The sequence below is a fragment of the Herpailurus yagouaroundi genome, unplaced genomic scaffold (assembly GCF_014898765.1).
Source record: "Herpailurus yagouaroundi ecotype Mexico unplaced genomic scaffold, PumYag 189, whole genome shotgun sequence".
Lineage (NCBI taxonomy): Eukaryota > Metazoa > Chordata > Mammalia > Carnivora > Felidae > Herpailurus > Herpailurus yagouaroundi.
In genome coordinates, this window is record NW_024412420.1 from 17,805,275 (window position 1) to 17,821,132 (window position 15,858).

At 51.5% G+C, this 15,858-nt stretch overlaps 2 protein-coding genes and 1 long non-coding RNA gene across 5 annotated transcripts in view; 2 read left to right on the plus strand and 1 right to left on the minus strand.

The window, feature by feature from the left end:
- LOC121045103 (uncharacterized) overlaps nucleotides 1-4,577 on the plus strand; it is a 32,402-nt gene extending 27,825 nt beyond the window's left edge. For both annotated transcript variants that reach the window (XM_040497801.1, XM_040497800.1), the window contains one exon: nucleotides 3,164-4,577. In XM_040497801.1, the coding sequence (XP_040353735.1) occupies nucleotides 3,164-3,354 (191 nt within the window). In that variant the 3' untranslated portion in view covers nucleotides 3,355-4,577. The remainder of the gene's footprint in view (nucleotides 1-3,163) is intronic.
- The window catches only part of LOC121045105 (uncharacterized), a 100,488-nt gene that overhangs the window by 17,505 nt on the left and 67,125 nt on the right, over nucleotides 1-15,858 (minus strand). The gene's annotated exons all lie outside the window — the stretch shown is intronic.
- On the plus strand, nucleotides 11,935-14,405 carry FZD2 (frizzled class receptor 2). Its single transcript, XM_040497799.1, has one exon. It carries the CDS (start codon nucleotides 12,503-12,505, stop codon nucleotides 14,198-14,200), a length of 1,698 nt encoding a protein of 565 aa, XP_040353733.1. The 5' UTR covers nucleotides 11,935-12,502; the 3' UTR covers nucleotides 14,201-14,405.

Here is a 15,858-nt window from a genome sequence, read left to right on the forward strand (position 1 = left end):
CCCTCCCAATTCCATCCTTGGGGTCCCCCCTCCCTCAAGCTGCCTCCACATCAGTGCCCCTCCCAACAAAAGGAGACATTCAGAGGAGAGCTCAGCTGAGGTCTGATCTCTTTCTTTGCTTCCTAATGAGTTTCTTGCCTTTTGGGGTGCTCACCCTCCGGAAGAGCTGGGGAGAGTATCAAAAGAGGGATGCCTGGAGAGTGACTGAGTCAGAACCAGCCTCAAAGAAGACTTGTTACTTTGTCCCCCAAACTGAAATCTGCTGTAGGTTTTTTGCCGAATCCAGCATTAGTGTATGTGTCCCTCCAGTATGTGTCCCTACTGCCAGATCTTAGGCCACAGAATTCCTCACGGGTTACTCAGAGGTGACCCAGCCATGGAGGAAGCCTCCCAAACCCCTGAGGTCTTAGGAGTCTGACACCTGCCCCAATTTTTTTCCTCCTGGCCACCTCTACCTCATCTAGGGAGAGGAGGAAAACAAATACTAAAGACTTGTATTGAGTGTCCATGAGAGAGCAGATTCACACCCCTCTCTTTCCGATGAAGAGTCTGAGCTCCAGAAAGCTCAAGTGGCCTGTCCAGGGAAGGTAGTAATGAAGTAGAGAGCTGAGATTCAAACCTCCTCTCTCCGCCTGTGGAGTCCAGTGCTCGGCCCCAAGCATGCTGCCCCGCGAGTAAGTCTGTCTCATGTGCCTGTGTTCAGGCCTCTCTGGGTGATCTATGTTTGACATTTGCTTCCAGGTTACAAAATAGCACGTACCACCCTAAACTTCCTTTCCCAAAGCAGCTGTCAATACAGATCCATTTTCTTGTTCACTCCTCGCCTCAAGGGAACAATGCAGATTTATCGTACCCGTTCTGCAGATAGAGAAACTGACAGAGAAGCAAAATGATTCACTGAAGGCCAGAGAGGTAGTAAGTACCAAGGCCAGGACCTGAGCGCTTTGGTCTCCCCGGGGCCGCTTCATGGGTTCCCACCATCATATCAAATTTGTTTTTTACCTTCACTTCTCGGATCGGGGACCAGAACATATTTACAATTCAGTATGGCTTCAAGAAATTGGATAATCTTGCCAAAACTGGAGGATGGAAACCTGGACCTAGAAGCCTGGCTTGCTTACTTCTCCTCAGAGCTTAGCTTCTTGCCTCCCTAAATGTGGGTTCCAGAGATGGGCAAAGCAGTCAGGGTTATGGGCATTGGACTGGTGTCCAGGCAGGATGCTTGGATCTCTCAACTGCCCACCTTAGGGAGTTCTTCAGTCCCTGTCCTATTTATAGAGGGCATCGATTCACTTAACAGATGTTTACTGAGCACCTATTATATGCCACCTCTTATAAGCACTAGGGTATGCACAAAAACTAAGATACAGTCTCTGCCCTCAAGAGACTGTCTTATTGTGAGTTGGGGGTAGTCAGACATACCAAGTGCTAAATGCCACAAGATAAACAGTCACCCAGAGAAGTGCTACAGGAAGGGATCTTAAAGGATTTACAAGGGTGGAACCAGTGGAGCAAGTACTTAGAGTATGAAAGTACCAGCTGTGCTGTCTAGTTCATAGGTGAAGGCAGGATTTGGTGCAAGAAACAAAGACCATTTTAGGAGGGTTTTTTTTTTTTTTTAATGTTTATTTATTTTTGAGAGAGAGGGAGAGGGAGAATGAGTGGGGGAAGGGCAGGGAAAGAGAGGGACCGAGAATCCGAAGCAGGCTCTGCCCAGTCAGTGCAAAGCCCAAGGTGGGGCTGGAACTCATGAACCATGAGATCATGACCTGAGCGAAATCAAGAGTCATACTGATGAGGGAGCCTGGAGCAAGCTGAGGGCAAAGCACAGGCTAACAGCACCTCCACCCCCACCCCTGCCCCGTGGGATGTGTGTCATATGTGGGACACCCCTGGCTGCCCAAGAACAGGAGCAAGGAAAGATAGCAAATGGTTGACTGATAGAGATCACGGTCGTGCAGGACAGGCGTCTCCTTCAGTTTACAGATCACTTAGTAAACAGTAAGAAAAAGGCAACCTTATCCATAGCCTAATCTCCAGAAACCTATAGACTCTGTTTTCTAGAGCCCCAATATCACCCTCATCAAGATGGAAGGGGGTTGGAGTGCTTGCCATGGTGATGTGGGAAACAAAGGTAATGGAAAAGTTAAATTCCCTTACTGCCTACAGCCCCTGATGAGTCCTTGAAACAGGCAGAGAGACCTCCCTCTAGGAGTTCAGCTGCCTCAGTGATGACACTTCGCTACGGGCAAGGGCAAAAGGGAATTTTGGCTTAACATTATCCTGAACCCCCTCCCCCAGGATCCTATAGGTCTACATCAACATATAAAAATTCCTCTGGAGACTTCCTTTATCTCAACTCCCCCAAGATATATGCTGGCAATCATACTCCAAGCTTTTGGCGCTCTGATACACGTCTGAAGGGTCTCATGACTGAGGTTTTACTGAACGGTAATAAATGGCATCTTCTTTACAACAGCTAGACCCTCAAGGTCCTAGAAACCTTGCTTCCAAAATTCCTTAGAGACTTACGGTGTCTCTAACCTTGAGGGACCCAACCTAACAACCTGAGGGTATACAACAAGTTACCCCTCACAACACCAGCACAGCTCTTTCTGCCCATGGGTCCTGTCCCCGAGCTTTAATAAAATCACCTTTTTGCACCAAAGACGTCTTCAAGAATTGTTTCTTGGCCTTCGGCTCCGGACGCCCCCCACCCCCTGTCATCACCCCAAAACCTCATCAAGATGCTCAACCTAGGGGCGCCTGGGTGGCTCAGTCGGTTGAACATCCGACTTCGGTTCAGGTCATGATCTCGAGATCTGTGAGTTCGAGCCCCGCGTCAGGCTCTGTGCTGACAGCTCAGAGCCTGGAGCCTGCTTTGGATTCTGTGTCTCCCTCTCTCTCTGCCCCTCCCCTGCTCATGCTCTTGTCTCTCTCTCTCTCTCTCTGTCAAAAGTAAATAAACATTAAAAAAAAAATAAAAAGAAAAGATGCTCAACCTACTGAGCAACCCTGGCGCCCCTAGGTGCTTTATGTAGAAGGTGCTATGAACCGACCTGTGTCCCCTCATTCGTATGTTGATGCCCTAACCCTCAGTGTGAATATATTTAGAGACAGAGCTTTCAGGAGGTAATTAAGTTTAAATTTTCTCTCTTGACAGAGAAAGGCCTTGTGAACACAGGGAGAAAACAGCCACCTGCAAGCCAGAGGAGAGACCTCATTAGAACGCAACCATGTGGCAACCTGATCTGGGACCTTCAGAACAAAGACAATAAATTTCTGTTGTTTAAGCCATTTGGTCTATGGCATTTGGTTTTGGCGTCCAAGCAGACGAAGACCACGGGGAAATAGGTGCCTGCCAAATTGTTAGATGGACTGGAAAAGCAGGACTTTATAATGAAGCCCCAGAAAGGATGGTCCAGTAGGAGCCCCTACCTCTGCCGCAGTCGGGGGGAAGGGAGAATGAAGAGGCTACGGCTGGAACTAATATCATGGATGCAACCCCAAAGCTCCACAGGAATCGGTGCCAGGCTTCCACCACCGTCCCAGACACTGAACACTGTGGGTGCTGCCGCAGGAAGACCCCATCTCCAGGGGCTGGCCTGCCAGCAGAAATAGCAGAGCAACAAGAATGCAGTCTCATCACCCTCCCAACTTTCAAGTCCGGAACAATGCACTTTGCATCCAGACCTTTAGCTGCGAGGAAAGCTAAGAGATGAGTTTCTTGGCTTTCCAACCTCTGCAAGTGCTGGAAGGTACTAGAAGGAGGCGGGAATGGATGCTGGGGGCCGGTCCATCTTGTCCACACACTGGGGCAGTGGGGGTAGAAGTTAATGCTGGAAAGCTACGTTGGGGTTAGAGTTTGAAAGGTTGTTGAATGGGTTTGGAGTGGGGGACGGGGCAAGACTGGGCAGCTGCCAAGATGAAGCAAGGCTCTGAAAGCTAATCGAGGGCTCTGGAAAGCAGAAAGCTCTGGCGTGTGCATAAGAATCACTTGGGGATTATCAATTCTGATCATCGGCAGGACCCAGGAATCTGTATTTCTAATAGGAAAATCCTGCCCCAGTGCCCCTTCTTCTGTGATTCTGATGGATGTGGACCCTAGGCTTTTAGGAACATTGTCCTGGGACAGGAGCTCTGATGGGCAATTCCACATAGTACAGTGAGCTCTGAAAAGGTTCCATTTGTCTGGGGCACAGTTAGCCCAGTTAGCGCCTTCTTCTCCTTCCTGAGAGCTAGTTCTAAAGACCGGATGCTTGAACCCTGAAAAATACCAGTGATAGTGGGAGTGCAGGGGCAGGGGGCTCTGCTGGAACCCAGGAGTCTAGGGATTTAACGCATCCCCCACCCCCGAAAAAAACCACCCAGGAAGAACTAGGTGGTCAGTCAGTGACAAGCACAAGCATCTCTTGGAGCTGTGGCTCACTGTGTTCTCCCTGCAGCCCCCGGCACTGGTGTTCAGGACCTTTGGGACCCTATTTTGATAGCAGAGGTCAGACAGTGCCTTAAACCCTGGGGGGTTCAAGGATTTGACAGAAAAGGAGCAAGCTGAAACAGAAACAGGGGACAGGAGAGGGAGGAGAGAGCTGGCTGGCCCTGCCATCCAGAGTGGCCTGGAGTCCCCACTCGAAGCCAGCGTTGTCCATAACCCACACTGAATCTCAACACAAAACAATCGATTAACATAGATTTTCCTTTTCTTTCTCATTTTCTTTTCTTGGTTCTTACTCGCCACTCCCAGGCCCCAGCCTCCCCCCCCACCCCCACCCCCAGCCAGTTCAGAGGGCAAGGCCACAGACATGAAGAAGACCTGGCCTTCTCCTGGCAGCGCCCCCAGCCCAGCGCCCCATCCCTGGGGAGAGTGTCACTTCGAGCCAGAGCGGGGCCAAGTCTGTGGGGCTCACAGCCTGCACTGAGGACACTTCCTCCTTCCTCCCCAGGGGTACCCTTCCACACCCAGCTCCTGACACACAGGGCCCCCTTTAGAAGCTTCAGCAGCCCTATTTAGCCAGGGTCCCCTGGGCCTTCCCCCTTGGGCTGGTTCTCCCAGGAGAAGAACAGGCTTTCAGGCTGGGGGAGGGAGTCAGACTTCCCAGCCCCCAGTTATCACCACAAAGCAAAGTCCAGGGAAAGGGGGGGGGGTGTTAGAGAGCCAGGTCCTTGCTAGTAAATCAAAGTTGGTTTCCCAGATGGAGCTGCAGCCGCTTTGATTTCTCAAGCCGCCCCCTCCCCCTCTGCCTCCCCTCACCCCCTCACCCCCAGCTCCACGGTTTCAATTCCTCCCTGAAAAGCAGTGGGGCCTCCTTTCAAACCAGCCCAGCTCCTCCAACTCCCAACTACAGCTTAAGTTACAGGAAAGAGAAGGGGGAGGGGGTGAGGTGGCCCAGCCTGGAGGAAAATGAGAGAAATTCTGGGAGAAGTGAAGGGGGCAAGGGAGAGTGAAAAGAAAGGAAGAATGAGAGGGAAAAGATACAGGAAGTTAGGAGATGGGGTGCAGCCAGTAACAGAAACGTGTGCCCTATGGGAACAAGAGGAAACCCCACCTGGGAAGCAAACCTATCTTGGTCATCCTTCCCCACGTGAGCATCCCCCACCCCCATCACCCCTGATGACTGACTCCTCCACATCCACAAGTCTATGATTCAGGCACTCCCATTCCTCTCCTTTTGGCATTAGGTTCTAGAAGGTTCCAGGAGACAAAATATCTGACTCATTCATTCCCAGAGACACTTATTTCCTGGACCGAGAAGGCAGAGTCTCCCCCAAGAACCGCACTAACCAAACTCAGCACTGATTTTTCAGCTTCATTTTCCCCAGTCTGCTCTGAGCAGCCTCCGGCACCTTACTCTTGCTTGGCCTAGGCCTGGGCGAATTAAAGTCCTTAATTAATAGATCATCTGTTATATCTGTTTAATCCTTTATGGCCCATTTTGCCATCCAGAGACCTTGGGGAAGGGTGCTAGAGAGATAAAGGGCTAACAGCTATACTCTGCCACATCGCCCTCCTCCTCTGTCCCCAGAGCCCGGAGCAGCCTTGGAAATTGGCAGGGGGTGGGGTGAAGTACCCCAAAAGGGGACCTCCAAGTGGGCAGGGAATGGGGGCTCTGGGAGTCCTAGGCCTGATTTTTTCTGAGGCCCATTTCTAAGGGCTGGTTCCCTGAGAGCTCAATGGAGAACAAAGTTCTGGAAGAGGAAATTCGACGTCTCACCTGAAGGTGGATTCCAGGTCTTGGTGGCCAGACTCTGGGAGAAAGGAAGAAAAGGAAGATTCTTGCACAGCAGAGACGAATACTTTGTGGGTTGGGGGAGGGGTGGCCAAGTAGACTCTGATAGCTCAAACCTGTTTTCCCCATCGGGAGTATTTTTGCTTAGAGAATAAAACCGTTGACGATTCAAAGTATCTAAAATTGTGTTCTCTTCCTCAGCCCTTCCCTCCTAAACAGGATTGAGGAAACAAGGAAAAGATGCCTAACCTTACCAGGGCCGATGAGCTAAGGTTTCCTTAGCTGAGAGAAGATCCCTGTGCTCTGAGCAGGCCTGCGGTGTGTTGGATATTGCCAACTGGCGGTCTTTCACTTATCTGTAACACACAAGCCTTTCGAGCGAGGGCAGTTTCCATGATCCGAACATACTATTCCCACAGCTCCCCATATCTGGCCCAAAGGTAAAATCAAGAAATGTTTTTATGATCCCTTTATACAGATGAGGGAGCTGAAGCTAAGGAAGGAAAGGTGACCTACCCAAGGTCACTCAGCAGATGTGGGCTGCAGCCCAGACATTCTGAGCCCCAGACCAGGTTTCTTTCCTTTCCACTGGCTATGTGCTCTATTCTCCCATCAGGCTGAGATTTCTGCTCTAGCAGACCATCCCGCGAAACGGGGTGCACGGTGTCATGGCAGCGGGGGCACTCAACAATCATTCCAGATATCAGATTTGTAGGTGGAGAGACAATTGAGGCACAGCAGTGCCTCAAGATTTGGAGAAGTGGCACTGGCACTGTGCACTGGGGACACTTAGGCTCCCGGCCTACAGGAGGAGCCCAAGACCAACCAGAATGTTCCTCAGGGCTGAACAGCAGTCCCTCTCAGCAGCAGGTGGCAGACTGTTGCCCCCTAGACTCGAAGTTTCCTGAAGCTGGAGCATAGGTCTCTACAGACGTCGGCTGCTTTACATATAGTAGGTGCTCAATAATTTGTTGAATTAAGAACAATCGCTATTATTTTTCAAGCTTGTAGCCTAGCATCAGGTCAAGTTAGTGCCATGCTCTACCTCATTTCATTGTCACAACTGAAACAAGGTAAACAAAAATTCTGACTTGAGGCTCTCAGGCTCAGAAGAAACAAATCTGTGACATTCACATGTTGGCTGGAATCTCTCTTCTGGCCCCACCACTCCTTCTCAGTCTCCCTCCTCCTCAGCCCATGGTCCTCAACGTTGGCATCTCCGAAATTTCGGTCTTCCCATCCAATCTGCCTCCCCTAGGTGATCTCAACTACTCTTACAGCCACAATCATAGGCTACAGCCACCAGATCTAAATCTAGCCCAGAGCTCCCTCCTGGGCCCTGACTTAGAATATCCACCTGCGTTCTGGACACCTTCCCTTGGACCATCAGCTTGGACTGGCTCGACTATGCTCATTATCCACCCGGTCCCTGCATTTCCTAGCCTCCTTAATGACATCAGGGCATCTAGGTCAGAAACCTTGGTGGGCCTCCTCCCTTACTTCTCTCCAACGACACCGCTTTGGTCCAAATGATGCCCTCACCATCTCTTGCCTGGACTTTGCAATCTATTCCTAACTGGTATCCCTGACTCAGCCAAGTCATGTTGCCCAGGGCTCCCCAAATGCACTATCTAAAGCTTAAGCGTGACTGTCTCCCTTCCCCACACTTCAGAGCATCTCCATCGGCAGGAGTCCAGATTCGGTGCACAATATCTAAGGTCCCTGCTTATCTCCTTTGCCATCACTCTCCCAGATGTGATGCACACAGATGTACACAGGGCTCTAACAGGGCCAAAATATGTGCATACTTGTGCTCCTGCCATGTCCTCCACCACGCTCTCGGACACGCCATTCCCTCTGTTTGCAATGCCTATCCCTGCCTGGAGATGGTGGGTTCACATTTCTACACCTAGCACCTTACGTATGGTCTGCAAGGCCCTGCAGATCTGGGCTGTCTTTACCTCATCCTATTTAATCCTCCCCACAATTACACAGTCCTCCACTGCCCTCCCCAACTCAGATTCCCTCCTCCATTGTGCTATCCCAGCATAGACTTTCCCTCCATAGCAGTGAATCCTGTGGCAATTTTGCATCCATGTAAGAGACTATGTGATAAATGTGAGTGCTGATCACTAGAATGGAAGCTCCACAGGAACAGGGGTTGGGCCTGGTGACCAATACAGAGTTGTTGTTTTTCATACATAGTTGTTAAGTGCATAAAAGCACACAATTCTTATACACGTTAGGGGCTGTGTGGTGTAGGAGACAGTAGCCAGCTTTAAGAGCCAAGAAGGCCTGGATCTAAATCTCAGCTCTGACACTTACTGTGGGACCTTGAGAAAGTTGTCAAATCTCACCTAAGGTCAGATTCTTCATCTTTAATTAATTAATTATTTTATTTTATTTTTTAATAATTAAAAAAAATTTTAATACTTATTTTTGAGAGAGGGACAAAGCACAAGCCGGGGAGGGGCAGAGAGAGAGACAGACAGACAGACTGACAGAATCCAAAGCAGGCTCCGGGCTCCGAGCTGTCAGCACAGACCCCTAAGCAGGGCTTGACCCCATCAACCATGAAATCATGACCTAAACTGAAGTCTGACCCTTAACCGACTGAGCCACCCAGGTGCCCCAATTATTTTATTTTTAATTGTAGATTTTTCATCCATAAAAAGAATGCAATACCTACTTTGTAGGGATACACATAATGTATGTGCAGTGCTCAGTAGGAGCTCAATAAATGGTAGCAGTTACCCTGTGTCTCCAAGGATGTTTGCTGAATAAACATTTAATTCATGTAACTTCTTGTTTTGAAAGGTTCTTTTTTTTTTTTAATTTTTTTTTCAACGTTTATTTATTTTTGGGACAGAGAGAGAGCATGAATGGGGGAGGGTCAGAGAGAGAGGGAGACACAGAATCGGAAACAGGCTCCAGGCTCTGAGCCATCAGCCCAGAGCCCAATGCGGGGCTCGAACTCACGGACCGCGAGATCATGACCTGGCTGAAGTCGGACGCTTAACCGACTGCGCCACCCAGGCGCCCGGAAAGGTTCTTAATGATTACAAAATGTATTCTTGTCATTCTGAAATTGCTTTGGATGTGTAGTCTCATGTTTTAAAAATCTGTTGACTCATTCCCACTTTGCAGATGGGGAAACTAAGGTTCAAAAAAGTAAAATGACTATCTGAGTTAGGGATCAGGTCCAGGTCAACGCTCAAACTAATTAAAAAGCAATCAGAACTAAGTGCTGTATCTATCAAATGACATCATATAGTGTTTAAACTGAGAGAATCTATTAATTTCTTTTAGTTACAAATCTGTAGTTGAAAGGTGGCTTTGTGTAAACGTTTGTATATAGTAAGTGCTGTACGGATAGACCCGTGGGTAGACGTGAGAGTGCTGTGGATACACCCGAAATCTGAAGATACAGGTTCTGGTCCTGTTCACACTCCAGACCTTCACGTGAAAGGCAAGAGTAATCATGAATTGTCGTGATTTCTTATTTCATGGAAAAATGCTAGCTACGTGTAAGGTCTTAGTAGAATCACTCTTCCTTCGAGACGCCATAAACTCTTGAAGGGCAAAGGGCTGCTGCCATTTCCTCCTGTGTTGCCTACAACACCTCCCAGAGTGGTTTGAAATTAGAAGATTCGATAAAAGTGTGTTGAAGGGATGACTGGTTTTCTGGGTAAATGAAAGAATGTCTATTATTTCTTTTTTCCTCCTCCAGCTCCCCCTTTGTGGGGGCGGCTGGCCAAAGGATAACTGTCACTCAAAACTGGCCCTAGGGCAGGAAAACAAGTTTGTCGTGGAAGGAAATTGAAGATGCCGCGTTTCTATTGGAGATTTACTCTCAATTTCCTATCAGACGGTGAGCTTCCTGAGTGGAGAGTAGGAACCTGTCTTAACTCATTTTTGTTTTCACTGCTCTGCTCACAGGCTTGGTCCCAGCTCTGGAGATGTGCTGGGATGTACACTAGGAGGGGAGATCCGAAGGAGCAGCGCCTCAGGTGTGGTTCCGGCCTCCTAGAGTACAACTGTCCCATCCCCAGCCAGCTCTGCGACCAAGTGGTCTTGGGGTGGGGGGTTGGGGGGGGACTGGAAATGGAATGGAGAGTGAAGGTGCATGCCTCTGATTCTGAAGGAAAATATTCTTCCTAAAGTAGCGAAAAGGCAACTTCTCCAGGGTCCGATAAGGAACACTTTTATGTTGTAAATAACTTGAAAATCTGTTTATCATTCAATCCAGAAAAAAAAAAAAAGAATCCTGTCAGACCTGGATGTATTGTATGTATCTACTTAGAATTTTTTTTCTTCTGCCCACCTATTCCTTTCTTCTTTCCGTCTCTCAAATTTCTTTTGTCGTTGTTTTTAAAGCAATCCTTTTCTAGAACGGAGCAGGAAACAGCTCGCCAGGCTGGGAGGATTTGGTTTGTACTGAGAAGCAAAAGGGTTTCCAAAACTCAATTTTCTTTCTTCTTTTTAAATGCCACTCCCCCCCCCCCCCCCCCCCGCCCCGCCTTTCCCTCCGGAGAGACAACAGAAATAATTGATCCATCATCCAGCATCAGGCCCTGGAGATTTACATGCAAATCCCCCCATCCTCCCCCCCAAACCTCTTCCCAAATTTAACATCCTAGGAGAAAAAAAAGACCTTGCTAAACTAGTAGGAACCCTTCTAGCCTACTACACATCCCCAACCAGGTGAGAGATGGGGGGAGGGGTGGGTAATCCTCCACAACGCCACCCCCCCCCCCTCCGCCCCCAGCCTCTCTCTCGCCACACACGCCACCTCTTTCCAGTGTGGAATCACTTAAGGTTTGGGTAAAGCTCCCTCTCTCCCAGGAGGCTGTATCTGGAAGCTTTTAGGGGGCGGAGGCAGAGGTAGGGAGAAAGGAGGAAAATTCCCCCAAACGGTCTAAGAGAGTCATCTCCTCACTCAAAACTGCCCGTCACCCCCCACCCCCCACCATTAACTTTCGATTAAGACCTCCTCGTTATGGCAACTAAACTTTACTTTGCATAATTAAGATTTGCCTCGGAAGAAGGAGGAGGGAGAAGCCGGAGCTCTGGGCCATTCTCCTTCACCTCGCCCCCTTCAACCCCCGCCCCAATCCTCCAGCTCTGGGCCTCTAAGTTCCTGAGTTTTCTCACTTTGAGGTGCCACCGAACACAAAGAACCATAATGGGCTCCTTTGTGCTCGCTACGGGGCAATTACGCCCCGGAGTCCAGGCCCCTTTAAGAGCCTCTTAAAGAGACAGGCTCTCATTTTTCAGAGGGTTATTGAAGGGTGTGTTTAAGGGGGGGAGGGGTAAGACAAACTCCTTGGGGTCTACGTAAGGCGTGAAGTGAAACTTTTGTCTGGATTCCTTGAGACGGGGTTGAGAGAAAAGTCTTTGTGTACTGCTAGTTTCTTAAGTTTTTCTCTCTTGTTAAACACTTTAAACTTGAGATTTTTCAGTTGATTTGAAAAATTGGACTGGAATAGGTGGGGTTCTAGGAGCAGGGGCGGAGGTAAGGATTTAAAGTGGCCCTACGCCGGAGACCGCCTTGGCCCCCCAGAAGAAGAATGATCCAGGGCTGAGTGGCTTGAGTCTGCCGCAGTTCTGGAGAATGTGTGTCTCCGAATCTCGCCGCCGCGACTCCGGAGAAATCCCGTGCTGGGCAAACAGCCCTTAATATAATAATAGCTTGTCTCTTTAAAAAGCAAAAAGGGGGGGGGAAGTTTTGTTGGCATCTGGTTTCTGATCTCATTATGTTGTGGTCGACCAATCCAGCCCTCGGGCCTGGTCCTGGAGTTTAAATCTGATTGGCCGAGAGCACATTTTGGGATGGTGCTTAGCGCTCGACGGGGCGGTTTCAAGGATCCCTTTTTTGGGGGGCTGAGAGGAGGGCGGGGCCGGTGGCGGGGGCCCCCTTGAAACCGACTAATTGGGATCGGAGAGGCCGAGGTGAGGGCTGGAGGAAGGCACAAAGGAGTCTCTGGGCGGAGAAGGGAGGGGAGAGGCGAGAGGAGGAGGAAGAAGAGGAGAGAGGGCAAGCAGCGCGCGGTGTCTCCGGCGGCTCAGTCGGACCGCGGCGAGCGAGCCGGCAGGCGCGCCGCCCCCCTCCCCCGCCCGGCCTCCCCAACTCTGCAGCCGCCAGCAAACTTTGCAAAGAGGCGCGGGAGGCGGCAGCGAGGCGGCGGCGGCGGCGGCTGGGAAGGCGCGCGGTCTCGGGCCTGGGGGCGGGGGCGGGGGGGCGCCCGGGAGCCGAGTGGGGGGCGGCGGCCAGCATGCGGCCCCGCAGCGCCCTGCCCCGCCTGCTGCTGCCGCTGCTGCTGCTGCCCGCCGCCGGGCCGGCCCAGTTCCACGGGGAGAAGGGCATCTCCATCCCAGACCACGGCTTCTGCCAGCCCATCTCCATCCCGCTGTGCACGGACATCGCCTACAACCAGACCATCATGCCCAACCTTCTGGGCCATACGAACCAGGAGGACGCGGGCCTGGAGGTGCACCAGTTCTACCCGTTGGTGAAGGTGCAGTGCTCCCCCGAACTGCGCTTCTTCTTGTGCTCCATGTACGCACCCGTGTGCACCGTGCTGGAGCAGGCCATCCCGCCGTGCCGCTCCATCTGCGAGCGCGCGCGCCAGGGCTGTGAGGCGCTCATGAACAAGTTCGGTTTCCAGTGGCCCGAGCGCCTGCGCTGCGAGCACTTTCCGCGCCACGGCGCGGAGCAGATCTGCGTGGGCCAAAACCACTCCGAAGACGGCACGCCCGCGCTGCTCACTACCGCGCCTCCGCCTGGCCTGCAGCCGGGTGCCGGGGGCACCCCGGGCGGCCCGGGCGGCGGCGGCTCGCCCCCGCGCTACGCCACGCTGGAGCACCCTTTCCACTGCCCGCGCGTCCTCAAGGTGCCATCCTATCTCAGCTACAAGTTTCTGGGCGAGCGCGACTGCGCGGCGCCCTGTGAGCCGGCGCGGCCCGACGGCTCCATGTTCTTCTCTCAGGAGGAGACGCGCTTCGCGCGTCTCTGGATCCTCACCTGGTCGGTGCTGTGCTGCGCCTCCACCTTCTTCACCGTCACTACCTACCTGGTAGACATGCAGCGCTTCCGCTACCCGGAGCGACCCATCATCTTTCTGTCCGGCTGCTACACTATGGTTTCGGTGGCCTACATCGCGGGCTTCGTGCTCCAGGAGCGCGTCGTGTGTAACGAGCGCTTTTCCGAGGACGGCTACCGCACAGTGGTGCAGGGCACCAAGAAGGAGGGCTGCACCATCCTCTTTATGATGCTGTACTTCTTCAGTATGGCCAGTTCCATCTGGTGGGTCATCCTGTCTCTCACCTGGTTCCTGGCGGCGGGCATGAAGTGGGGCCACGAGGCCATCGAGGCCAACTCCCAGTACTTCCACCTGGCCGCGTGGGCCGTGCCGGCGGTCAAGACCATCACTATCCTGGCCATGGGCCAGATTGACGGCGACCTGCTGAGCGGCGTGTGTTTCGTGGGCCTCAACAGCCTGGACCCGCTGCGGGGCTTCGTGCTGGCGCCGCTCTTCGTGTACCTGTTCATAGGCACGTCCTTTCTCCTGGCTGGTTTCGTGTCACTCTTCCGCATCCGTACCATCATGAAGCACGACGGCACCAAGACAGAGAAGCTGGAGCGGCTCATGGTGCGCATCGGCGTCTTCTCGGTGCTCTACACCGTGCCTGCGACCATCGTCATCGCCTGCTACTTCTACGAGCAGGCCTTTCGAGAGCACTGGGAGCGCTCGTGGGTGAGCCAGCACTGCAAGAGCCTGGCCATCCCGTGCCCGGCGCACTACACGCCGCGCATGTCACCCGACTTCACCGTCTACATGATCAAATACCTCATGACGCTCATCGTGGGCATCACGTCGGGCTTCTGGATCTGGTCCGGCAAGACGCTGCACTCGTGGAGGAAGTTCTACACCCGTCTCACCAACAGCCGGCACGGCGAGACCACCGTGTGAGGGGGTGTCCCTACGCCGCCGCGCGTCCCCAGGCCACCCGCGCCGCGCTTGCTTCTGCCCGGGGGGGCCTCCTACAGACTCCTTATTTTATTTTTTTAAATAAAGAACAATCGAAACCGTTTCTTTTTTAGGTTGCTTTTTAAAGAGAATTCTCTGTTCAACACCCCCATCAGGTTTGTAATTAAAACTGTAAATAGTCTGTAAATTTAATTATATATTTTCTATTTAAAAGAAAAACGGGGGGGGGGGGCGCGGAGAAGGAGCAGCAAGGGGCGCCAGGGCTGAGGAATGAGGGGAGGGAGGCGTTTAAGGGGGCCCTCGCCTTTCTTCAGTGCCCTTGCAAACACCATCTCCTACTTGGGTTAGTGTTGTGGGTTTTGGCAGGGCTGGGCCTGCTGGAAGAGGTGTTTGCCGCGAGGAGTTGGAAGTTGGTTACATTCAACTCCCAAAGCCAAATACGTGAGCCTTCTCGCTGACGCTGGGCCTGTGGAAGCTGTTGGGTATTTTTGAACAAGACTCGGATTCTTCTGGTTTTATTCCCTTTCCCTTTCTCTTCCCACGTGCCCTGTCCCCTTCACTCCATCTTTGGAGCACTCCTAAAAGAGATGAAGACGTGGGGGGTGGGGGGAACCCAAACCCGCCAGTGGGATGGTGGGGATGGATAGGGCGAGATGGGGTGTGGAATGACCCTCACCCCTGTGGCCTGCTCCCCTGCAAGCCGGAAGATCTTTCTCCTCTTTGACTTTACTTCTTTTCAGCTGGCTGCCCCCAGGCGCTTGGAGTGGGCAGAAAGTGCTTTGTAGTGCTTTGTGGAAAAGTGTTTTGAAACAAAACCACTCCCGACCCCTCACCCCCACCCCACCCCACCCCACCCCACCCCGCTGCTACCTGGAGTATCAATCCTGACTGCCTCCATTTTCAGGGGGAGCATTAGTTCGCAAAAGTCAACCGTTTGGAGATGCCCTTGAGTCTCTCCCCCGTCTCCCCTGTAGTCGGCTCCTTCCGCGGCACCCCCCCCCCCCAACTCCGCCAAACCGAATATCTTCTCTCGCACTGAGATTAGAAGTTGGCGGGTTGGTTTGTGTGTTCTGTGTGGGGTTTGGTTTTTTTGTTTGTTTGTTTTTTTGTTTTGCCTCAATTTTCCTCCCCAAAAGCAATAAAAATGGGTTGGGTTGGAGGGAGGGGACTGATGGACTGGTGGGATTTTTAGTTTTCCTTTAACAAAAGACGTTTCTTTTCAAACTTGTCCAGAAAGGCCGGGTAGGGAAAGGTGGGTATCTTTGCTTTGGAAGGAGGCTCTGGGCAGGCTCTTTGTGCTGTGGGGGTGGGGTTGAGTGTTTACATGACATTCTATATCACAAGATTGATAGAATGTTTACAACAGATGTTTCTTATCTTCCCCCTAAACCCCCCAAAATAAAAGGCAACACTTTTCTTAAAGTATTTTTGACGCTGGTAAGAGAATTGCCGTATCCAATACACATCATTTCCCTCAACTATTTGGAATATTTTAGAATTTTAATTCCAAAGGATTGAAGACCAAAGGGTAGGGTGGAACAACTATGCCACATAACTCAGTTTTTCACCATCGCCTGTTTCTTGATAATAGTGCAAATTAAAAGCTAATAATCATAATAAACGCATTTAATTATCTTCTA